Source organism: Lycium ferocissimum, chromosome 3 (genome assembly GCF_029784015.1).
Source record: "Lycium ferocissimum isolate CSIRO_LF1 chromosome 3, AGI_CSIRO_Lferr_CH_V1, whole genome shotgun sequence".
Classification (NCBI taxonomy): Eukaryota; Viridiplantae; Streptophyta; class Magnoliopsida; order Solanales; family Solanaceae; genus Lycium; species Lycium ferocissimum.
This window is the reverse complement of record NC_081344.1, coordinates 68375228-68397150: the sequence shown is the minus strand read 5'-3', so window position 1 is coordinate 68397150 and position 21923 is coordinate 68375228. Positions and strand designations below refer to the sequence as shown.

General features: G+C 32.9%; 1 protein-coding gene across 1 annotated transcript; it reads left to right on the top strand.

The window, feature by feature from the left end:
* The first annotated feature begins 18737 nt into the window (after positions 1 to 18737).
* On the top strand, positions 18738 to 21281 carry LOC132051213 (uncharacterized). The gene is made up of 4 exons (XM_059442468.1): positions 18738 to 18797; positions 20277 to 20500; positions 20604 to 20699; positions 20797 to 21281. Exons 2-4 carry the CDS (start codon positions 20287 to 20289, stop codon positions 21024 to 21026), a joined length of 540 nt encoding a protein of 179 aa, XP_059298451.1. The 5' UTR covers positions 18738 to 18797; positions 20277 to 20286; the 3' UTR covers positions 21027 to 21281.
* The last annotated feature ends 642 nt before the right edge of the window (positions 21282 to 21923 follow it).

The following is a 21923-nucleotide window of genomic DNA, read 5'->3' as shown; positions in this document are numbered from 1 at the left end:
GACATGCCAGCTTGTCCAGCTATGAGGGTAGATGGTCATTGCTGACTAAGAAAAGAGAGGGGTGGGGGGCATCATTCGGGAATTAAATAAAATTGTTGTTGACGATTGTTGTAAATTGCAAACACCCTTTGGATTATCAAAAGTTTATCTTTTTTATTTTAAACTTATGTTATGTTTATTTAAAAACCATTATAAATATATTTCCTTGATTTAATTGGAAGAACATGGGTCCCTATTGTACAATTTTTCGGGAGAATTGAATTTTTGGTCTTTACAAATTTCTATTTTGCAGTGGCCCCCACGTCGACTTCTACTTTTGCAGATTATTTTTTATCTATCTTTAACTTCAAATCGATTTCTTGTGCATTTTCCAAACAATAGATTAAACAAAAATCCGAAATTTAGTTTCAAAATGGATGCATCACGATTCGTAAATCAAATTGAGCTTCAAGAAGCTTTTCAAGTGCTCTATGTACAAAGAGAGTGTTGTTTAAGAAAGAAATGAAAAATACCAAAAAACTTGTTTTCATCTTTTTCTTTAATTTTTTATCTTAGTCGTAAAACTTTTTTTTTTATAAAAACTTCTCATTATAGGCAAGATGAAAAGTTTAAGTTAATTGTTTTATAAAAAAAATTGACAAAATAGATTGCATAAATTAAGTAGGCGTTTGGCCATGAAAACCAAATATTTTTCACTTTATTTGATATTTTGGAGTCAAAGTTGAAGATGGAGTTGTATTTGGTTATAGTTTTTGCAAAAAATAGTTGGTTGTTTGAATGTATTGAAAGTGAAAAAGATGAAAACAAGTTTTTTGGTATTTTTCATATTTCAATTACAACTTCAAGTTGTATTTGGAATTTTCATGGCCAAACATTGATTTCCAAATAAAGTAAAACCGTTTTCCAAAAAAGAAATAAAAATTTCCATGGCCAACGGGCCCTAAAAATTGAGAAATATAAGCTCCATATTGTTTTACTGTTACAACATCGGGCCCGTGCTCAGCACGGGCATGCGCCACTAGTATATATATAAATATTGAAATATTAGTTTAATTAGTCCACAAATGATGAATCCTACTTTATATTAATTAGTGGTGTGTTAGGTAAAAATTAGAATTTTCAAGTGGTCGTATTAGACGCAAAAACATGGCAATGGTGATAGGTTAGACATGAGTCAGCAATTAGGCAATCTAGGGTGAGTCTGTGGATCTGGTTACGAGACTTGCTTCATTCACAGCCTCCGAAAATGTGGACCTAGAAAAGCAAGTTTAAGTGCGGACCAGCGGCCGAGTAGAATGAAGCTCATCAGGCAGCCGTTACGAAAGATCCTAGAATTCTCTCCAGGCGTTATTTGACCATTATGATGGGCATTCACTAGTCATTAAGAGAGGGGAGGGGGGGGGGCGGCGGAGATTTATGGATTGCGTCTCTCACAATTTAGCTACAAATAGAGAACCTTATCCGCATTTTAATACAGTCTGATTTGAGCAAGCATACAATTACACTTAGCGAATTCTTCAAAGTTCTTTGCTCTACACTGTATCTTCAAGCTCAGTCAAGAAGTCTTCTCTGGTGACACCAGCACTCAAGCAATGCCGAAACTCAGGTTTTCTTGCTCTTTGATTAATCTGTTATTCTTTTATTCCTTTATTGTTACATCGTGTTATTAGTCTTGTTAATTGGGTCATTATAATCCGCGTCTCCATAAACCACGTGGACAAATCCGACTATACCGTTTTACGGGTAAATAGTTTGAGACCCACCATGGACTTGGATATTGTGGTATCATCTTGACCTATCTACTTTCTATTAACATGCTTAATCTTGTACTCAAAAATTTCATCTCTGTAATGAAAAATAACGATGTCAATGACCAGATTTTGCCAGTCTAGGCAACAACAACATACCGGAAGACAACCATTTGCATCTAGCACCTGATGTAACGTGAAATTACGACACATTTGGTACCATTTTCTTGAGCTTTTGTGACTCTTTAAGTGTTTTTTGAGTTGTTTCTTACATGTTTGTGTGTTTTGTAGAGGTGAGACACGGGAAGATAAAAAATGAGCTAAGGATACAAGCTAGCAATGCATGTGAATCGCAGGTCAAGCCTGAGATTCGCATAGGTGACGCTTGGCATGACAACGAGGAGAGTGAGAACTTTAGAGAAAAAGCATCACCCGTGAATCACATGTGTGACTCGCATAGCTTGTCTGCGAATCACAGACCTACCATGCGCTATGTCCATAACTGAAGAGTAAGATGTTGAAGTGTGCATCGTGCGAGACAAATGTGCAACACGAGAGTCGCAGGCTCCACTTGTGATTCGTTCCATGATTCGCAGAGGAGGCACGCGCATTTTTGTCCAATTCTCTTACACCATTTTGGGATGTATAAATAGTCTTCTAGGATTTTTATAAATAATATTCTTTGTTCAGTTTCTTGTCTCTTAGCATTGAAAACATTTGGTAGTAGTTGTTGGAAGCTCTTAAAAGAAGAATCTCTGTTTTTTGGCTCATCTTTCAATACTGTGTAAGCTTTCATGGATGATATGATATTTAATACTTTTACTTTATTGGATATGAGTGGCTAAGTTTCTTAGCTAAAGTTGTGGGACCAAAATGTGTTAGTTATGTAAATGGGTCTTGATATTTAAGCTTATATTATAGGCCATAAGTGTTTTTCTAATTAGTCTTCATTCTCAAAAGTCTTTTAATGGTGGCCAACTTTTTATGTGCCTAAATATCTTTATTTTACTTGGAAAAGAAAATGAAAATTAGTAAAAGAATAACTAGTAAGATTTGGTGCTTTAAACCCCATCTTATGACTTGAGCTAGGAATAAAAAATCAACTTAGTATAGAAATGGTGGTTCATATAGTTCACATTTTACGGCTTGGAAAAGCTTAGGATGAAATTTATCGATTTGGTTGAAAAACTTATAGTGAACTAAAAAAGGAAACATTGTCCAAAACATTTCATCATATAAGCAAGTCAAATTAGAGAACCAATTGCATTACTTTCTATTTGGGACCACAACCCTAGTCACTTTACCTATTGATAATAAAACAATCTTACTTTCCCTAAAGTGTTTGGCGTAACAAAATATATTTCAAACAATTATTTCCCCTTTCCCTAGAAATTTAGACTAATAGTTAAGTATTACACTTCATACGTATATTTCTCCATTATATAATTCTCTGTGAGATTCGACCCCAACCTCGTTAGTTTCTATATTTTATCAACGACCACTTTATACACGTTTTAAAGGTGTAATTTGAGCATATCAGCACCTTTCAAACCCAACTGGAATTCGACCAGTGAAACTCGTCATGACGACGAAGCGACTCCCATTCGGTAGAAGAGAATACCGGGCATACGACCATGAGCCCTACCCTAATGATATGGATAGCGAGCCCCTAAAAGACACAAGAAGGTTCCTGACTACACAACAGAGAGAAATCATAAATTACCTCTCATGGCAGGACCGTATTATTATCGAACTTTAGCAAGCGATATCATCGGCTTCTAACAATCCCAATGGCGGAATCAGGGTGCCTCTTGGTGCGCCCATGGCATAAATAAGGGAGGTGGGGGTACTCGATCATGTTGCCTCAAGAAAGGAGGCTTGGTCAGAGGATGGCTGGGCCGGAAGTTCAAGTAAAGGCTCGGGGAGTGAAAACACTTCGGACGACCCTTTCAGGACCAAACTCGGGAAATGCATGAGGGAGATCAATACGAGAATGGACAAAAATACTAAAGAATTTCTTTACCTTTTTCTCTCGAGGGCTGGTAATTGAAGGTGAACCCAGGATCCTCGGCCGCAGACGCCGATTCGCGAGCCCTCTCGCGCTCAAAGACTTGTTGGATGTGCGCAGTTGTCAATCTTTGGATCAATTGAAATTTTGACAATTGAACAGACGGAAGATCGCTTAAGCATGCCTATTGAATGATGGTTATGAAGTTATAGATCAGAGGCAAAGGGAAAAATATACCAACAAGGAAAAAAACTTAACTTACCGTGATTTTTGCCTTTTGAGTTCTTTTTTCCTGGCATTTTTTCCACGTACGGAACGCTGACGTGGAAGTGTCCAGAGTTTTCTGGACCCATTGAAAAAGTTCGTCCATCGCTAGAGGCTCCTGGAAGGTAGCCGAGGAAGAGAGAAATTAAGCAGGTAAGAGAGAATGGTCAGAGAGAAAAGAAGAAAATTCTCAAGATTAAAGGAGATTATGGGTAGAGTTCCAAGACTCTGAAACTGGAGGTTGGGATTGATGTCGGATGTGGCTAACACCACGTACCGCTCCATCCATCCGCAGTCATTATCATTGTCCAGGTTGGAGCGGATGGCATTATTGCTTCGCTTGCTCAGATTAATTACTCCACCCAAAAAAAGCTTCAGAGCATAAGTCAGATCAAATGGGCAACGGTGAAATTTTCTTTGCCTCGGGTGACCAGATATCAAAGGCAAGCTACGTCCCCTATACTGCCAGGCCGAATTGAACCTAATGAACTTTATAGCTCCATAAAAGTCTCATATGACTGAGTTAATCTTCGGTCTGAACCTGAGTGTGAAGGGGTATGTGTAAATAAAAGAGTACCAACATCCCTTAAGCAGATACCTGGATATTCGTCCCGCCACGGTCCATCTTAATGGTAAAGAGGCTGGTTGCTTGGATGGAAGATGGATACTCACCAACCGCTCTATCTCGATCGTTGTCCAGTTTGAAAGAAGAGTCCCAGATCTGGAGGTCCTTACTAAAGGATCACTCCTTCGGAATGATCCAGCTGAACGTTGGAGCCCCAGCGTCAACATTTTGGATCTTTTTCTTCTTTTTGAAGATCTTTCAACGATGTGGTTTTGACTGCCGGTAGCCTGAGGTAGTGGTGCGGTCGTAGTAGGGCCGCCCTGAACAGGGGCGATGGAAGGATTTGCAGGGTTGGTAGAGGGAACACTATTGAAGACATGTTGATGAAAGCAAATGAGTAGCAAGAAGGAAGATGGAACCGGAAAAGTTTTCTAGCGATCGGAGTATTACAGAAGAATAAAAAAGGCTTGAGAGTTTTTTTGGAGGTAAGCAGAGTAGTAAAATAAAGAAAGGCAGCATTTATAAAGGGGTTAACTCGAATAAAGGTCATCACTACCTCGGTAACCGTTCTTCAGTCACAGAGTGACACGTGTCCGAAGCATTTAATGCGAGGAGATGTGTGTCTTATCAAATGTCAGAGACCGTTCATATACTTTCCCACCAAGAAATGAAAAGTCTTTTTCACTTCTCGGTTACATCTTGTCGAGTCACTGGCAAGTGGGGGGTTATGGGGGACTATCTGTATTGGGTAAAAATTGAAATTGTCAGGTGCTTGTATTAGACGCAGAGACGTGGCAATGGTGACAGGTCAGACATGAGTTAGTAATTAGGCAGTACCGAGTTAGTTCTGGGATCCGATCACTAGACTTGCTTAGCTCACAGTCTCCGAAGACGTGGGCCCGGGAAGCGAGTTTAAGTGTGGGTCACCAATCGAGTGGAATAAAGCTTAGTAGAAAGCCATTATAGAAGATTCTAAATCCTCTCTTGACATTATTTGGCTGTTATAATGGGCATTCATTAGTCATTAAGGGGGCGTGACTTATGAATCGTATCTCTCACAATTTAGCTATAAATAGAGAACTTTATTCCCATTATAACACAGTCTGATTAGAGCAAGCATATAGAGAATACAATTTACACTTAGCAATTTCTTTAAAGTTCTTTGTTCTACACCGTATCTTTAAGCTCAGTCAAGGAATCCTTTTCAGTGGCACCAGCTCTCAAGCAACGTCGCAATGTCAGAAGTCAATCTTTCCTTGCTCTTTGATTAATCTATTGTTCTCTTATTTCTTTACTATTACATCTCGTCATTAATCTTGTTATCCATCATGGTGTTTTTTTTAAAAAAAAAATTGTTTATTCCCCTCCCCTTTGATCCCCCTTTGTAGGAGCTATTTCTCTTTTGGTGACTCGAACCCACGACCCTGAGATTGTAGTATGGGTATTGCTAACATACTACATGAAGGTAGTATATATATTGATTGATTGTCACGGCCCAATTTCCCCAAATCATGACTATGTTTCGCAAAACATAAATAAGTGAGGGAATTAAATAAGAAAAAGATCCTACAGTTTTAAAACTTGTTAAATTTTTAGAGTCATCGTCGGAGATTGAAAACATCGATCGACTTCAGACATTTTATCATGATTACTAAAAACAATTGGTTTAAAATACCCGTTATTTTAGAAAATTAAATAAAATTAACTATTTTTTCACCATTATTTTTACTCCAGTAAATATGGAAAGATATTAATGTAGTACCAAAAAGGTAATATTAAATGATGTCAACAAAATAAATGATAAAAGTTTAATTAAATTATCCTTTTAGTTAGTAATATTTTTTAAGAGGAATACTAAAGATAAACAAGACAAGTAAAATGGATTGAATGGATATATTGATATAATTATTAAATTTGTACATTGAAGTAGGAATGTGTCAAGATAAAGTTTGAGAAAAAGAATTAAATATTTTCTTGATTTTGTGAACCATCAATTATCTTAGATCAACTTTTAGAGGTTAAAATGTCAATTATTTTAAACTAGAGGGAATATTACTCCTTTCGTGGGTCGAATATTTTAAACTATACTATAAACTCACAGAAGACATGCAGAAAAGATCCTAAACGTTTAGAGCTTGTTAAATTTTTGGAGTCATCGTCAGAGATTGAAAACATCGATCGAGTTTAGGCATTTTATCATGACTAGTTGTCGGACACGTGGGTTGCACGTGTATTCCATGCTAGTCATATAGACGTTTTAAAATGGTATAAACGATGTAAGAATAGCATATGATTAATTAGAAATTGAATTTTCATTCTATTTGATTAATAATACCAAACACAATATAAATTTAAAACCAGACTTAATCCTGAATATTCCTCCAGAACCAAACGACCCACAAGTGTATAAGTTAAATTCAAAAAGGAAAAAAGAAAAGAAGAAAGAGGACAAGAGTTAGTTACATAAGATCCGAGGGGCGCGCCCAAAATGCAATATGCGTTACATCGGTTCCACCTCAACATATCCACTTTACACTCTCTCTGTAACTTCAAGTTTTCTGAATCAATTGATTTGAGTTCCTTTTAATTCCAATAATTTTCAAGTTTTTGATGAGTTTAATTAGTTGATTTGCAAAATGGGAGTCTTCGATTTCACTGTAATATTTTCTTATCCTTTTATCTTCTTTCCTTGTGATAGCCAGTTTTCTGTTTGATTAAAGTTCTCTTGATGGGGAAAGTAATAAAAAACAAATATTTTCACCTTTTTCGGAATGTTTGAAGTTAGAGTTGTGTTTGGTTACAATTTTTACAAAGAATATTTAGTTATTTGAATGTACTTAAAGTGCAAAAATTTTAAAGGATGAAAATAGGGTTTTAGGTATTTGTGCATTGATATAAAATGGATTGAAAGGATATATTGATATAATTATTATATTTGTACATTGAATTAGGAATGTATCGAGATAAAATTGAGAAAAAGAATTAAATATTTTCTTGATTTTGTGAAACATCAATTATTTTGGATCAATTTTTAGAGGCTAAAATGTCAATTATTTTAAACTAGAGGGAGTATTACTCTTTCCGTGGGTCGAAGATTTTATATTATACTATAAACTAACATAATACATGCAAAAAAGATCCTACACGTTCAAAGCTTGTTAAATTTTTGGAGTCATCATTGTAGATTGAAAACACCGATCGACTTCAAACATTTTATCATGATTATTAAAGACAATTGGTTTGAAATACTCATTATTTTAGAGAATTAAATAAAATTAACTATTTTTTCACCTTGACTTTTACTCCAATAAATATGGAAGGAAATTAATGTGGTACAAAAAAAGTAATATTAAATGAGATAAACAAATAAATGATAATTAGTTTAATTAAATTATCATTTTAATTAGTAACATTTTTTAAGAAGAATGCTAAAGATAAACACGACAAGTAAAATGGATTGAAAGGATATATAGATATAATTGTTAAATTTATACATTGAATTAGGAATGTGTCAAAATAAAATAAAGAATTAAATATTTTCTTGATTTTCTGAAACATCAATTATCTTGGATTAATTTTAGAGGCTAAAATGTCAATTATTTTAAACTGGAGGGAATATTACTCCTTCCGTGGGTCGAATATTTAAACTATACTATAAACTGACAGAATACATGCAGAAAAGATCCTACACGTTCAAAGCTTGTTAAAATTTTGGAGTCATCGTCAAAGATTGAAAACATCGATCGACTTAAAACATTTTATCATGACTAGTTGTCGGTATTCCATGCTAACCATATAGACGTCTTAAAATGGCATAAACAATATAAGAATAACGTATGGTGAATTTGAATTTGAAATTGAATTTACATTGTATTTAATTAATAATACCAAATACAATATAAATTTAAAACTAGACTTAATCCTGAATATTCCTCCAGAATTAGACGACCCACAAGTGTATAAGTTAAATCCAAAAAGGAAAAAAGAAGAAAAAAGAGAGAATATGAGTTAGTTACATAAGATCCGTGGGGAGCACCGAAAATGCAATATGCGTTATATCAATTCCAACTCAACATATCCACTTTACACTTACTCTCTCTCTCTCTCTCTCTCTCTGTTTGTGCGTGCGTGCGCGCAACTTCAAGTTTCCTGAATCAACTGATTTGGGTTCCTTTTAATTTCAATCATTTTCACGTTTTTGATGAGTTTAATTACATTAATTAGTTGATTTGTAAACTGGGAGTATTCTATTTCACTGTAATATTTTCTTCTCCTTTCATCGTTTTTCCTCGTGATAGCTTGTTATCTATTTGATTAAAGTTCTCTTGATGGGGCAAATTAAGTAGGCGTTTGCCCATAAAAACCAAATATTGTCCACCTTTTTCGGAATGTTTGAATTTGGAGTTGTGTATGGTTATAGTTTTACAAATTTTAAAAGTCAAGCTTAAAATAAAAAAAATATTTGGTTGTTTGAATGTACTAAAAAAAAAAAAGATAAAAAATTAAAAAGATGAAAACAGGGTTTTAGGTGTTGTACATTGATATAAAATGGATTGAAAGGATATATTGATATAATTATTAAATTTGTACATTGAATTTGGAATGTGTCAAGATAAAATTTGAGAAAAAGAATTAAATTTTTTCTTCATTTTATGAAACATCAATTATTTTGGATCAAGTTTTAGAGGCTAAAATATCAATTATTTTAAACTGGAGGGATTATTACTCTTTTTGTGGGTCAAATATTTTAAACTAAACTATAAATTGACAGAATACATGCAGAAAAGATCCTACACGTTAAAAGCTTGTTAAATTTTTGGAGTCATCATCGGAGATTGAAAACATTGACTAACTTCAGACATTTTATCATGATTACTAAAGACAATTGGTTTAAACTGCCTTTATTTTAGAAAAATAAAATTAACTATTTTTCACTTTTAATTTTACTCCAATAAATATAGAAAGAAATTAACGTAGTGCAAAAAAAGTAATATTAAATGAGATCAACAAATAAATGATAATAGTTTAATTAAATTATCTTCTTAATTAGTAATATTTTTTAGAAGAATGCTAAAGATAAACACGACAAGTAAAATGAGTTGAAAGGATATATAGCTATAATCATTAAATTTGTACATTGAAGTAAGAATGTGTCAAGATAAAATTTGAAAAAAAGAATTAAATATTTTCTTGATTTTGTGAAACATCAATTATCTTGAATCAATTTTTAGAGGGTCAATTGATCAAGTATTGTTCAATGACTATCTATGATCATGCCATACCATCACAATAAAATCTGATGGCTCCAACACATTTGTGTTATACAAAAGATAAACCATTATCATTTCTCTTTCCTACCTCTCTCTACACTATTTCCTTTAGAGATCTAATCAAGAACTTGTTTCTATCCAACTTTTGCCTTCTTAACCGTTTTATCATTCCTAGCTATCATCTCACTCTTTTTTATGCTATGCTTCATCTTTCTTACAAACACCAAATGATTTGAAATGTGTACCAATGGCTTTCTTACGAAAACTGAATTATGCTATTTTAGCTTGGTGGAATAGATGAATACAAAAAACAATGGCAGTCCTTCTCTCTCTCTCTCTCTCTCTTTTCTTTTTCTCAGTAATCCAAACTTCACATTCCCCATTAATAAATCAGAACATTTAAATTTAGAAGATATCAAAGCTACTGATAATACAGCCTACCAAGCAATTTTACTGGTTGCTAAAGGAAGAAGATGTTAGGGACAGTCGTGAAATCTTTGATTTGAGGAAACACAGAGAGAGAGAGAGAGAGAGAGAGGTAGGAAAGAGAAATGATAATGATTTATCTTTTGTATTTTAATACAAATAAATTAGAGCCATCAGATTTTATTGTGATGATGTGGCATGATCCTAAATAGTCATGGAACAATACTTGACCAAATAGTCCTGGATTGGATCCCAACCCATTTTTAAAGGCTAAAATTTCAATTATTTTAAACTGGAGGAAGTATTACTTCTTCCATGGGTCTAATATTTTAAAATATACTATAAAGTGATAGAACACGTGCCTAAAGGATCCTACACATTCAAAGCTTGTTAAATTTTTGAAGTCATCATCGGAGATTGAAAATATCGATCGACTTCAGACATTTTATCATGACTAGTTGTGGGACACGTGCATTGCACGAGTATTCCATGCTAATCATTTAGACGTTTTAAAATGGTATAAAAACAGCATATGATGAATTTGAATTTGAACTTACATTGTATTTGATTAATAATACCAAACACAATATAAATTTAAAATAAGACTTAATCCTGAATATCCCACCAGAACCAAACGGCCCATAAGTGTATAAGTTAAATCCAAAAAGAAGAAAAGAAAGAGGACAAGAGTTAATTACATAATATTCGAGGGGCGCGCCCAAATTGGCGTTATATCAGCCTCTATTTCTCTCTCTCTCTCTCTCTCTCTACAACTTCAAGTTTTCTGAATCAACTGATTTGGTTTCTTCTTCTTTCATATTCTTTCCTTATGATAGCATGTTATCTGTTTGATTAAAATTCTCTTGATGGGGCAAATTAAGTACGCGTTTGTCCACTAAACCAAATATTGTTCACTTTTTTTGAAATTTTTGAACTTAGAGTTGTGTTTGATTATAGTTTTTGCAGAGAATATTTGGTTGTTTGAATGTACTAAATGTATAAAAATTTAAAAGATGAAAACTGGGTTTTAGGTGTTTGTACATTGATAAAAAAATGGATTGAAAGGATATATTGATATAATTATTAAATTTGTACATTGAATTAGGAATATCTCAAGATGAATTTGAGAAAAAGAATTAAATATTCTCTTCATTTTGTGAATCATCAATTACTTTGAGTCAATTTTTAGAGGCTAAAATGTCAATTATATTAAACTGGAGAGAGTATTACTCTTTCCGTGGGTCGAATATTTTATTCTATACTATAAACTGACAGAATACATGCAGAAAATATCCTACACATTCAAAGGAATGTAAGATCCAAAATATCCTACCCATAAGTGTATAAGTTAAATCCAAAAAGGAAAAGAGAAGAAAAGAAAGAGGACAAGAGTTGGTTACGTAAGATCCGAGGGGGCTCGCCCAAAATGCAATATGCGTTATATTAGTTCCAACTCAATATATCCACTTTACACTTCTCTTCTCTCTGCTACTTCAAGTTTTCTGAATTAACTGATTTGGATTCTTTTTAATTTCAAAAAATTTCAAAGTTTTTGAAGTTGCTGTTGAGATTAAAATATTTGATCGTAAAATGGGGGTATTCAATTTCAATGTAATATATTCTTCTCCTTTTATGTTTTTTTCCTTGTGATTGCCTGTTATCGGTTTGATAAAGTTCTCTTGATGGGGAAAAATTAAGTGTGACGGTTCAGTCCCACTGTCAATGAGAATTATTCATTTTTTTTTCACTTTATTGAAAATCAACATTTGATCATCAAATTTTCAAACAACTTTGAAATTGTATTTGAAATTTGACACTTAAATCTTGTTTTCATTTTCATTTTCACTTGAAAATTATTTGATTTATTTGGCAAAACGCCTACTTAGAGTCTGTTTTGATTGACTTAATTTAGGTGTTTAAGCCGAAATAGCTTTTAAGTACTTTAATAGTGTTTGAGTAAAATTAAAAAGTGCTTTTAAGCATTTGTTTTAAGTTAAAATGACAAAAATAAGCCAAAAGGCAAGCTAGAATTTCTAACCTATGATTTTTGGGTTGCAATTTACGTGATTGTCCTTCTTTGGGGGTGGTTTTTATTTTTTGCCCCTCAAATTGCACGTCTTTAATTTTTAACTTTCGCCTAAAATACCTCGAGGTTCTGAGTTCGAACTCCAGCTTAGTCACAAAAATAAAAAAAATATTCACAAGGCAAGGCTTCACGAAAGTTCGCCTTATGCGTGCGTACTTTAGTTATGCTTTTGACACAAACCGCCGCATAATATATTAGGGATAAAATCTTTGAGAATTTTCGTGATGTATGAAGGATTCTACTTAATTTTGTGTTGAATTTTAATTTGTGGAATTATTTTGAATTTTATTTTGGTTGTAGTTTTTTAGTATATTTAAATCATCATGTTGATATTATATCAATATTTAATTTTTATTTATTTATTTATTTATGTATTATATTAATTAAAAATGTCCTTTTACATTTTAATTAGTTAAAAGTAAAAACTTAATTAAAGTCTTTCATAATAGCTATTTAAAATAATTTCTCTCTATAAAATAATCTTGATAGTAAAAGTTTATTGATACTTGTCCATTTTCGTAATTTAACAATCAAAAACACTTTTTAAAGAATATTAGCCAAACACAATCTGCTTATTAAAAGCAGTCAAAATCAATTTTCAAATGAATTAGCTTGGCACACACTACTTCTCATAAAAAATACTTTTTTGAAAAGTTTTTTTTTTTTTAAACAAAAATACTTCTCAAAATAATTAGTTTTTAGTCGGCTCATTTTGGCTTTTTTTGCGCTCTATTTTCCGAAAATTGGGTGTATATCTCTGTTTTTCTTTCCAAAAAATGAGTGTTGAAGTTTTTTGATGATTTTAATCAGTTGATCGCAAAATGGGAGTATTCAATTTCACTGTGACGACCCACATTCTCCTTCATCCAGTTCTTGGTAATATTCTCTTTTCTTTTTATTATTATTCCTTATCGATCGCCTGTTATCTGTTTTTTAAAAAAAGAGTTGTACATCTCTGTTTTTGCAAGTTGTATATATGACCGATTTGGGTATTTTTTTAATTTCAAGAAAAAATCAAGTGTTGAAGTTTTTGATGAGTTGATTTGCAAAATGGGAGTGTTTAATTTCACTGTGATTCCGATTCTTAATTAGGACCCATATTCTCCTTCAAAATCTTGGTAATTTTTCATTCCTTACCCCCTGTTTGCATGGTGGTTTTTCGTGGTTCATTAATGTATGGTTTCTATAAAATCATGTTTATTTTTATTGTTCTTACAATCATGTGGTATGGTATTATAAATTCGTGATTCATTCTAGGGTTAAATAATCATGAAAAATTCTAATTTTTTAAACCATCGATTTGGTAATTTTTTCGTGGTTATGTATTTCATTTCTCCATTATACCCACCATCCACCATCCTCCCCACCCCACCCCCACCATACCACTCACCCCCACCCCTACCCCACCCTACCACTCACCCTCACCCCCATCCCACCCCCATTCACCCTCGCCCTACCACCCACCCTTACCCCACTTTTCACCCACCCCCACCACCCTAACCACCAGCCACTACCTCTCACCACCGCCCAGCCCTACCCCATAACAACTCACCCCCACATTACACCACCCACCCCTCCACCACCCCTCACCACCACCAACCCCACCCCCACAACCACTCACCCCAACCCTACCACCAACTACCCCCACCCTCAACCCACAACCACCTACATCACACCACCCACCCCTCCACCATACCCACTATCTAATTATTTTTTAAAGTTTCCATTTTATTTTTTACTAATTTTATTAATAGATTAAATTAATTTCTAATTAAGAGTTAAGGGTATTTTAAAGCTTATTATACTGATCAACAAATAAATCACACAATTGACGTTATTAAACCACAACAAACGATACAGTCTATTCAAACATTATATTCATTAATACAGTACAACACAATACAACACAATACTATACCATATCATATTGTACATTAATGAACCACGGGAAACAACCATCCAAACAGAGGGTTATCGATTGCCTATTATAGATTGTTTGATTAAAGTTGGCGGTTTAGTCCACGTGTTTTAGTCGGTTCCTTTTTTTTGGCTCTGTTTTAACTGTTTGGAATATTGGGTGTATATCTCTGTTTTCTATAAGTTGCATATGTCTCTATTCTTTTTTTTTTTTGCTTTCCAAAATCTGGGGTTTTAAGTTGTATATATCTCTCTCTCTCTCTCACTGTGATTCCACATTCTTCTTCTAGTTCTTCAAAATCTTGGTAATTTTCTCTTTTAATTTCAGTAATTTTCAAGTTTTTGATGAGTTTAATAAGTTGATTTGGAAAAATGGGAATATTGGATTTCACTGTGATTCCACATTCTCCTTCCTCCATCTCTTCAAAATCTTGGTAATTTTTCTCTTCTTCTTTTGGATTAATTTCCTTGCGATTTCTTCATGGGGGAATAAGTGTCACGGTTCAGTTTCTTTGTTTTTCTCTGTTTCTCTGTGTGTGTACTGTTTAACTATCTGCTTTTTTGGTCTTTTTTAATTTTCAAAAAAATCAAGTTCTTGATGAGTTGTTTTTCGAAACGGGAGTGTTTAATTTCATATTCTCCTTCATTTAGTTCTTCAAATTCTTGGTAATATCATCTTCTCCTTTATTGACTGCCTCTATCTGTTTTCTTAATGAGTGTTTAGTCGGTTCATTTTGGCTTCTTTTTAGCTCTGTTTTAACTGATTCGAAAAATTGGGTATATATCTCTGTTTTCTATAAGCTCTATGTACATATCTCTGTTTTTTTATGAGTTGTATATATCTCTGTTTTATTTCTATTAGTTCAAGTTTTTGATGAGTTTAATAAGTTGATTTGGAAAAATGGGAATATTCGATTTCAGTGTGATTCCACATTCTCCATCCTCCACCTCTTCAAAATCTTGGTAATTTTTCTCTTCTTCTTTTGGATTAATTTCCTTGCGATTTCTTCATGGGGGAATAAGTGTCACGGTTCATTTTCTTTGTTTTTCTCTGTTTCTCTGCGTGTGTACTGTTTAACTATCTGCTTTCATTTCACAATCGTCGAGACGAAGTTGCTGATTTGGTCTTTTTTAATTTTCAAAAAAATCAAGTGTTGAAGTTCTTTTTCGAAACGGGAGTGTTTAATTTCATATTCTCCTTCATTTAGTTCTTCAAATTCTTGGTAATATCATCTTCTCCTTTATTGACTGCCTCTATCTGTTTGATTAAAGTTTTCTTAATGAGTGTTTAGTCGGTTCATTTTGGCTTCTTTTTCGCTCTGTTTTAACTGATTCGAAAAATATCTGATACAAATATCTTTTAATTTAATTTTTTTTGTTCCAAGTGTTGAAGTTGTATTATAGTTCTCTTTGATGGTGTAAACTAAGTGCGACGGTTCAGTCCAAGTGTTTTATTTAGTCGGTTCATTTTGGCTTCTTTTTTTTTTTCTTTTGTTTTTTGCTCTGTTTCAATTGTTCCGGCAATTGGGTATATATATCTGTTTTTTGTAAGTTTTATGTATATCTCTGTTTTTTAATTTTTTTATTCTTTTTATTGTTTAGGAGTATATATTTATGTTTTTTTGGTGAAGTTGTATATATCTCTGTTTTTTCCTTTGAAGTTGTATATATCTATGTTTTTTTGGTGAAGTTGTATTTATCTCTGTTTTTTGTTTGAAGTTGTAAATATCTATGTTTTTTTCGGTGAAGTTGTATATATCTCTGTTTTTTTTTTTTTTTTTTGAAGTTGTATGGAGTATATATTTCCCTTTTCTTTTTAAGTTGTATATATGTGTCTTTTTTTAAAGCTGTATATATTTCTGCTTGAGAACCATTTTCTGTGTCTTAAATTACGATTAAGTCCCTTCTTTTTTACTTTCAAAAATCTGTTTTCTTGTGTATTGATTGTATTTCTTCTTCTTTTTTTTTGGTTAATGTATGTAGATGTACTATTCGAGAAGTATTTGTGTTTTAGTCAGTTCATTTTGGCTTCTTGTGTGTGCTCTATTTTAACTCTTTTGAAAATTTGGGTCTACATCTCTGCTACCCTTTTTTCCCCCGTTAAGTTGGTACTATAAATTTCTGTCTGATTAGCATTTTCTGTCGTCTAAATTATGTGTATTGATTGTATTTCCTCATTGAAGATAAGGTGGATGTAGTGTTTGAGTAGCATTGTGTATGAACCTATGTTACTCGGACTCTTCAAAAATATCTACGGATACGTGTCAGATCCTTCAAAAGTAGTAATTTTTGGAGGATCACAGTTTTGAAAGAACTTAGGTATGAACCATATAAGTTGAATTTTATTTAAAAATGATTATCTTGTTATTGCATTCGCTGTCGATGCAAAATACTAGTAGTTCCATTTCATTTTATATAACAGCATTTGACTTGATATAGAGCTTTAAAAAAAAGAAAAGAGAACATTAGGACTAATGTGGTACCATTTAGTCCTAATGTTAGTCTTTTTTTTTTTTTTTTTTTTTTTTTGCTTTCCAATATCTGGCAAATTACGACTAATAAAATTTCCTTGAAATTGCCTGTTATCTGTTTGATTAAAGTTCTCTTTGATGGGTAAATTAAGTAAGGCGGTAGCCATAGAAACAAAATATCTTTTTTAGCTTCTCTCGGAATTTTTGAAGTTGGAGATGAGGATAGAGTTGTGTTTGATTATAATTTTTACAAAGAATATTTGGTTGTTTGAATATACTAAAATTGAAAAAATTTAAAAAGATGAAATCAGAGTTTTAGGTACAGTATTTTCTAAATTCCAAATTTGTGTAAGTATTTTCGTGTCCAAAATGCTCATTTTGGAATAAAGTGAAATTTTTTTCGGAAAAAGTGAATAATTGGCCAAACAGGTCCTAAGTGTGACGGTTCAGTTACTCTGTTCAAGTTTGGCCATTTCATCTTTTTTGTTTGTGCTTTGTTTTTAATACGTGATCAAACTGGACTGAATGGAGCACCAGTTAAGTGCTGCTTTTAATACCTCAAGGTTGTGGGATTGAGCCTGCACCTTTATATTTTTTTAATTTTTTTTTTTTAAGGTGAACTCATTCTCTTGAAATTCTGTATTCGCCTCTGATTGTATATATCTGTGTTTTTAATAAGTTGTATATATCTTTGCTTGAGTCATTTTCTGTGGCTAATTATGATTATTCCTTTCTGTTTTTTTGCTTTCCAATATCTTTGTAATTTTCTCTTCAAAATTTTCTTGCGATCGCCTCTTATCTGTTTTGATTAAAGTTCTCTTTGATGGTGCAAATTAAGTGTGACGGTTTAGGACCACTTAGTTATATATGTCTTTGCTTGAGTTACCTGTTTCGAAAAATTGGGTGTATATCTATGTTTCTGATAAGTTGTATATATCTGCGTTTTATATATATATATATATATATGTCTTTGCTTGAGTTACCATTTTCTGTGGATAATTAAGATTAGTCCTTTTTTTGCTTTCCAGAATCTGTCTTTTTAAGTTGTATACATATCTCATCTCTCTCGTTTAATTTCAATAATTTTCTACTTTTGAAGTTTCTGATAAGTTTAAGTAGTCGATTTGCAAAATGGGATTATTCGGTTTCACTGTAATTCCACATTTTCCCTTCTCTTCAAAATCTTCGTAATTTTCTCTTCTCCTTTTGGCTTTTCGCTTAATTTCCTTATCCATTGCCTGTTATCTGTTTGGTTAATTGTTATCTTCATGGGGTAAATTAAGTCTCACGGTTCATTTTGGCTTCCTTTTTTGCTCTGTTTCAACTGTTTGGATAATTGGGTGTATATATCTGTTTTATTTTTCAACAAAGTTGTATATATTTTATCTCATTTTTGTTTTTTTTTGTTTTGGGTTTTTGTTTGTGAAGTTGTGTGTGTATATATATATTTTGAAGTTCTATATATCTCTCTGCTTGAGTTACCATTTTCTGTGGGTAAATAGGAATATTCCTTTTTTTTTTTTTTTGCTTTCCAATAACTTGGTAATTTTCTCTTCAAAATTTTATTGCGATTGCCTGTATCTGTTTGATTAAAGTTTCTTCATAAGGCAAATTAACTGTGACGGTTCAGTCCCAAGTGTTTTATTTATTCGGTTCATTTTGGCTTATATTTTTGCTCTGTTGCGTGTATATCTCTGCTTTTTTTTTTTTTTCTAAAAAATAAGTTAAAAGTGGTATATATCTCTTCCCTGCCTGAGAACCATTTTCTATCTCTTAAAAATTACAACTAGTCCTTTTTTACTTTCCTAATTCTGGTTTTCTGTGTATATATTGTGGCTTATTTGTGCTCCTATAGTACATAACAATCAACCTAATATCGGCATATGCTAGCAGAATTGTAAAGAGAGCCCATCAATGAACAACACTCGGGACATAAGCATGCATGTAATATATAGTAGGAACATTAGAAGGACATTCTGAGCTTATCGGAGTGACGTAAGGTCGGTAAATCTCCGAATATCATTATGTAGCTACTAGTCATTGTAAGCCTCAATAAGAACTCAAGAAAGTGTATATATCAGGTTGTATATATCTCTTCTCTGCCTCATTACCATTTTCTGTTGCTTAAATTATGATTAGTCCTTTTTTTTTTTTTTTTTTGGCTATCCAAAATCTGGGGTTTTGTGCATTTATTGTATTTTTTCCTTTGAAGATAAGAATGGATGTAATATTTTAGTAGCATTTGTGTTTTAGTCGGTTTATTTTGGCTCATTTGTGCTCTGTTTTAACTGTTTGGATAATTGGGTTTATATCTCTCTTTTTTTTTTTTTTTTTTTTTTTTTTTTTTTGTTTTGTGTATTGATTGTATTTCTCTTTTTTGGTAGATGAACAATTTTATTACCGTTTGATTGTATTTCTTCTTTGAAGATAAGAGTAGATGTAGTATTTGTGTTTTAGTTGGTTCATTTTGGCTTCTACTTTGTGCTCTTTTTTTTTTTTTTTTTTTTGAAGTTATCTATATTTCTTTCTGATTACAATTCCTGTTTTTTTACTTTTTAGAATCTGTATTTTTGGTATATTGATTGTGCTATTTCCTTGAAGATAGGGGTGGATGTAGTATTTGAATAGCATTTGAGTTTGAACCATTTAAGTTGATATTTTCAAAAAATGTTTATTCATATCAAAATGCCATTCGCTGTCACAATACTACTCATTCTATTTCATTTTATATGGCGGTATTTGACTTGTCTATATGCTTATATGAGCATGATCGCATCACTGATCATGTCTATTATTAGTGGGAAGGTAAGTACAAAAAATTAGATTTCTCATTGTTAAGCGCAAAATGAGAAGTTCAAACTGAAAAGTTTCCGAGAAGGCGAGGAGTGTTAGTTTTATAGAATCAGTAGACTAAAAAGGGACTAGTGTCATGTAAGTTGGAACAAAGGAAGTCATAACTGTATTTGATCTAAGATCTTAAATTTTCCACTACTTGTGAATTTGCTATTTTCACTGAAAATGTGCTATTTGTGTTAAATTTATTCCACGTTGCTGGTGGATTTTGCAGTTTGATGTTTGTTTTTTCTTTCCAATCAGTTGGAGATATTTGACTTGACACGCAGTTTAAAAGAAAGAAAATTAGGCGCATGCCAAAGTACATTAGACTTGTCTATATGCCTATAAGAGCATGTCTTTAGGCGCAAAATGAGAGGTTCAAACTGAAATGTTTCCGAGAAGTGGTTATTCTCATAGAAACGGACTAGTTTCATGTAAAATGGAACAGAGGAAGTAATAACTTCAATTGATTTAAGATCTTGAATTCGCTGCTACTTGAGAGAGTTCTGTTTTTTCCATTGAGAACGTGCTATTTGTGTTGAATTTAAAAATGTTTGATGATTAATAGTGTGATCAAGAATTTAATCTGTTCCACACTGCGCATTTTGCATTATATTATTTACCCTTTTTCAATCACGTTTTTGTTGTTTAGTTGATTTGTTTCTCTGTTTTTAAAATGCTTACAGTCATAATAGGATGGAGAAGGGATTGAAATCAAGTCACTTACTCGTTAAAGAGATGAACAAGAACCAGAACAAGAAAAAAGAAAGAGTCAGCAAGTCTAAAGCTAATGGTGGTTATAATAAAGCCACCACCATTAGTGCTGCAGCATCAAAGAAGTTTTGCCTATGTACTGGTTCATTCAAGTGTCTTATGCACCGAGCCACTGCTGCATCTCACACGAGAACAGGTAAATACTTCTGCTATGAAAAAAAGTGCTGTGATAAGAAATGTTTTAACTTTTGCGTTCTCATGAACCATGGGTTTTGTCTTTCTATCAATTTCATCGTCAGCATCAAAGAAGGTTTGCCTATGTGCACCCGCCACTCACCCTGGCTCATTCAAGTGTCGCCTTCACCGAGCCACTGCTCCATCTCACACGAGAATCGGTAAATACTTCTGCCATGGAAAAGAGGGTTGTGATAAGAAATGTTCATTTTTTCGCGTCCTAACTTTGTATTTTTTTTTTATTTTATTTTTTTTCAGTTTCACCGTTGGCTCATCACATAAGTGGCGTCAAATATATAAAGAACTTGAATCCCTTAAAGCTGGTGGCACCTTCACAATGTGGCGGAATCAGAAGTTCTAACAAGGGGAATGTTCATGGGAAGCCTAAACTATCACGATTCGGCAGGGCTGCTCTTGCTGCTGCTGCAAGTTCTAGTGTACAAATCCAACCAATTTCTGCAGCTTTTAGACAAATGAGTCTCAATTAGTGAGCCAAAAAAAGCGAGGGAAAATAGTAAACTCAAGATCAAGATTCTGCCTTTTAAAGAAATTACTTGATTGATGATAACTAGATCTGATGATTGTACAGATGGAGAAATATCCTTTGTAATTAGAGATTTAAACAATATTATCTGCAGCCACAGTAAAGCTTTTAGTACTGTGTGGCTTGTTATCAGAGTTTACAATGGGAACATAGATATATAGAGCACTGATAAGGCTGTTAGCTTGACTGTAAATAGTCATATGTTACTGTTTCAATCCACTTTTTGGTAATCTCTTACCTGTTTTTTTGTTCATCCTCTAGAGAATATAGTCGTAGATCAGTAGCTTTGGGTTTATGTTGAACATTATGTGTTCATTTGTTATTTTATCCTATTTAGATGTTTCTGGAATATCCCATGTAACTTTGTATTCTATGGATAGTATCGAGCTATGTTGTTTAGATTCTTCAAAAACTCGCAAGGGTGTGTTGGATGATGCATTTTTTGAGGATCGGATAGGGGTGCTGTAACATTTTTGGAGAGTTCAAGCAACATAGGTATTGCCTGTAAAATGGCACTAGACTATGGTTTGGAGAAGTTATTCTTAACCGTTTTAGTCGACTAAGACTATTCTTCAGTTTATCTTATGAACTTTTTCAACATGTTCTGGAATCTAGCTGATCAACTTGACATTGACTCTTCCATAATGGTGATTTTGTATTTACACCAAACTTATAATGGATGCAAGACATGATCTTTCATGCACACATTTATCTATTAACCATGATAAACGATACGAATGTTTACTTAAACTTTTACACTGTTTAAGACAGGATTTCTTGTTTCGATGTTATTTAAACAGTGGGTGTGGTAAGTATTTACCCTTAAATGAGAGAGCATATA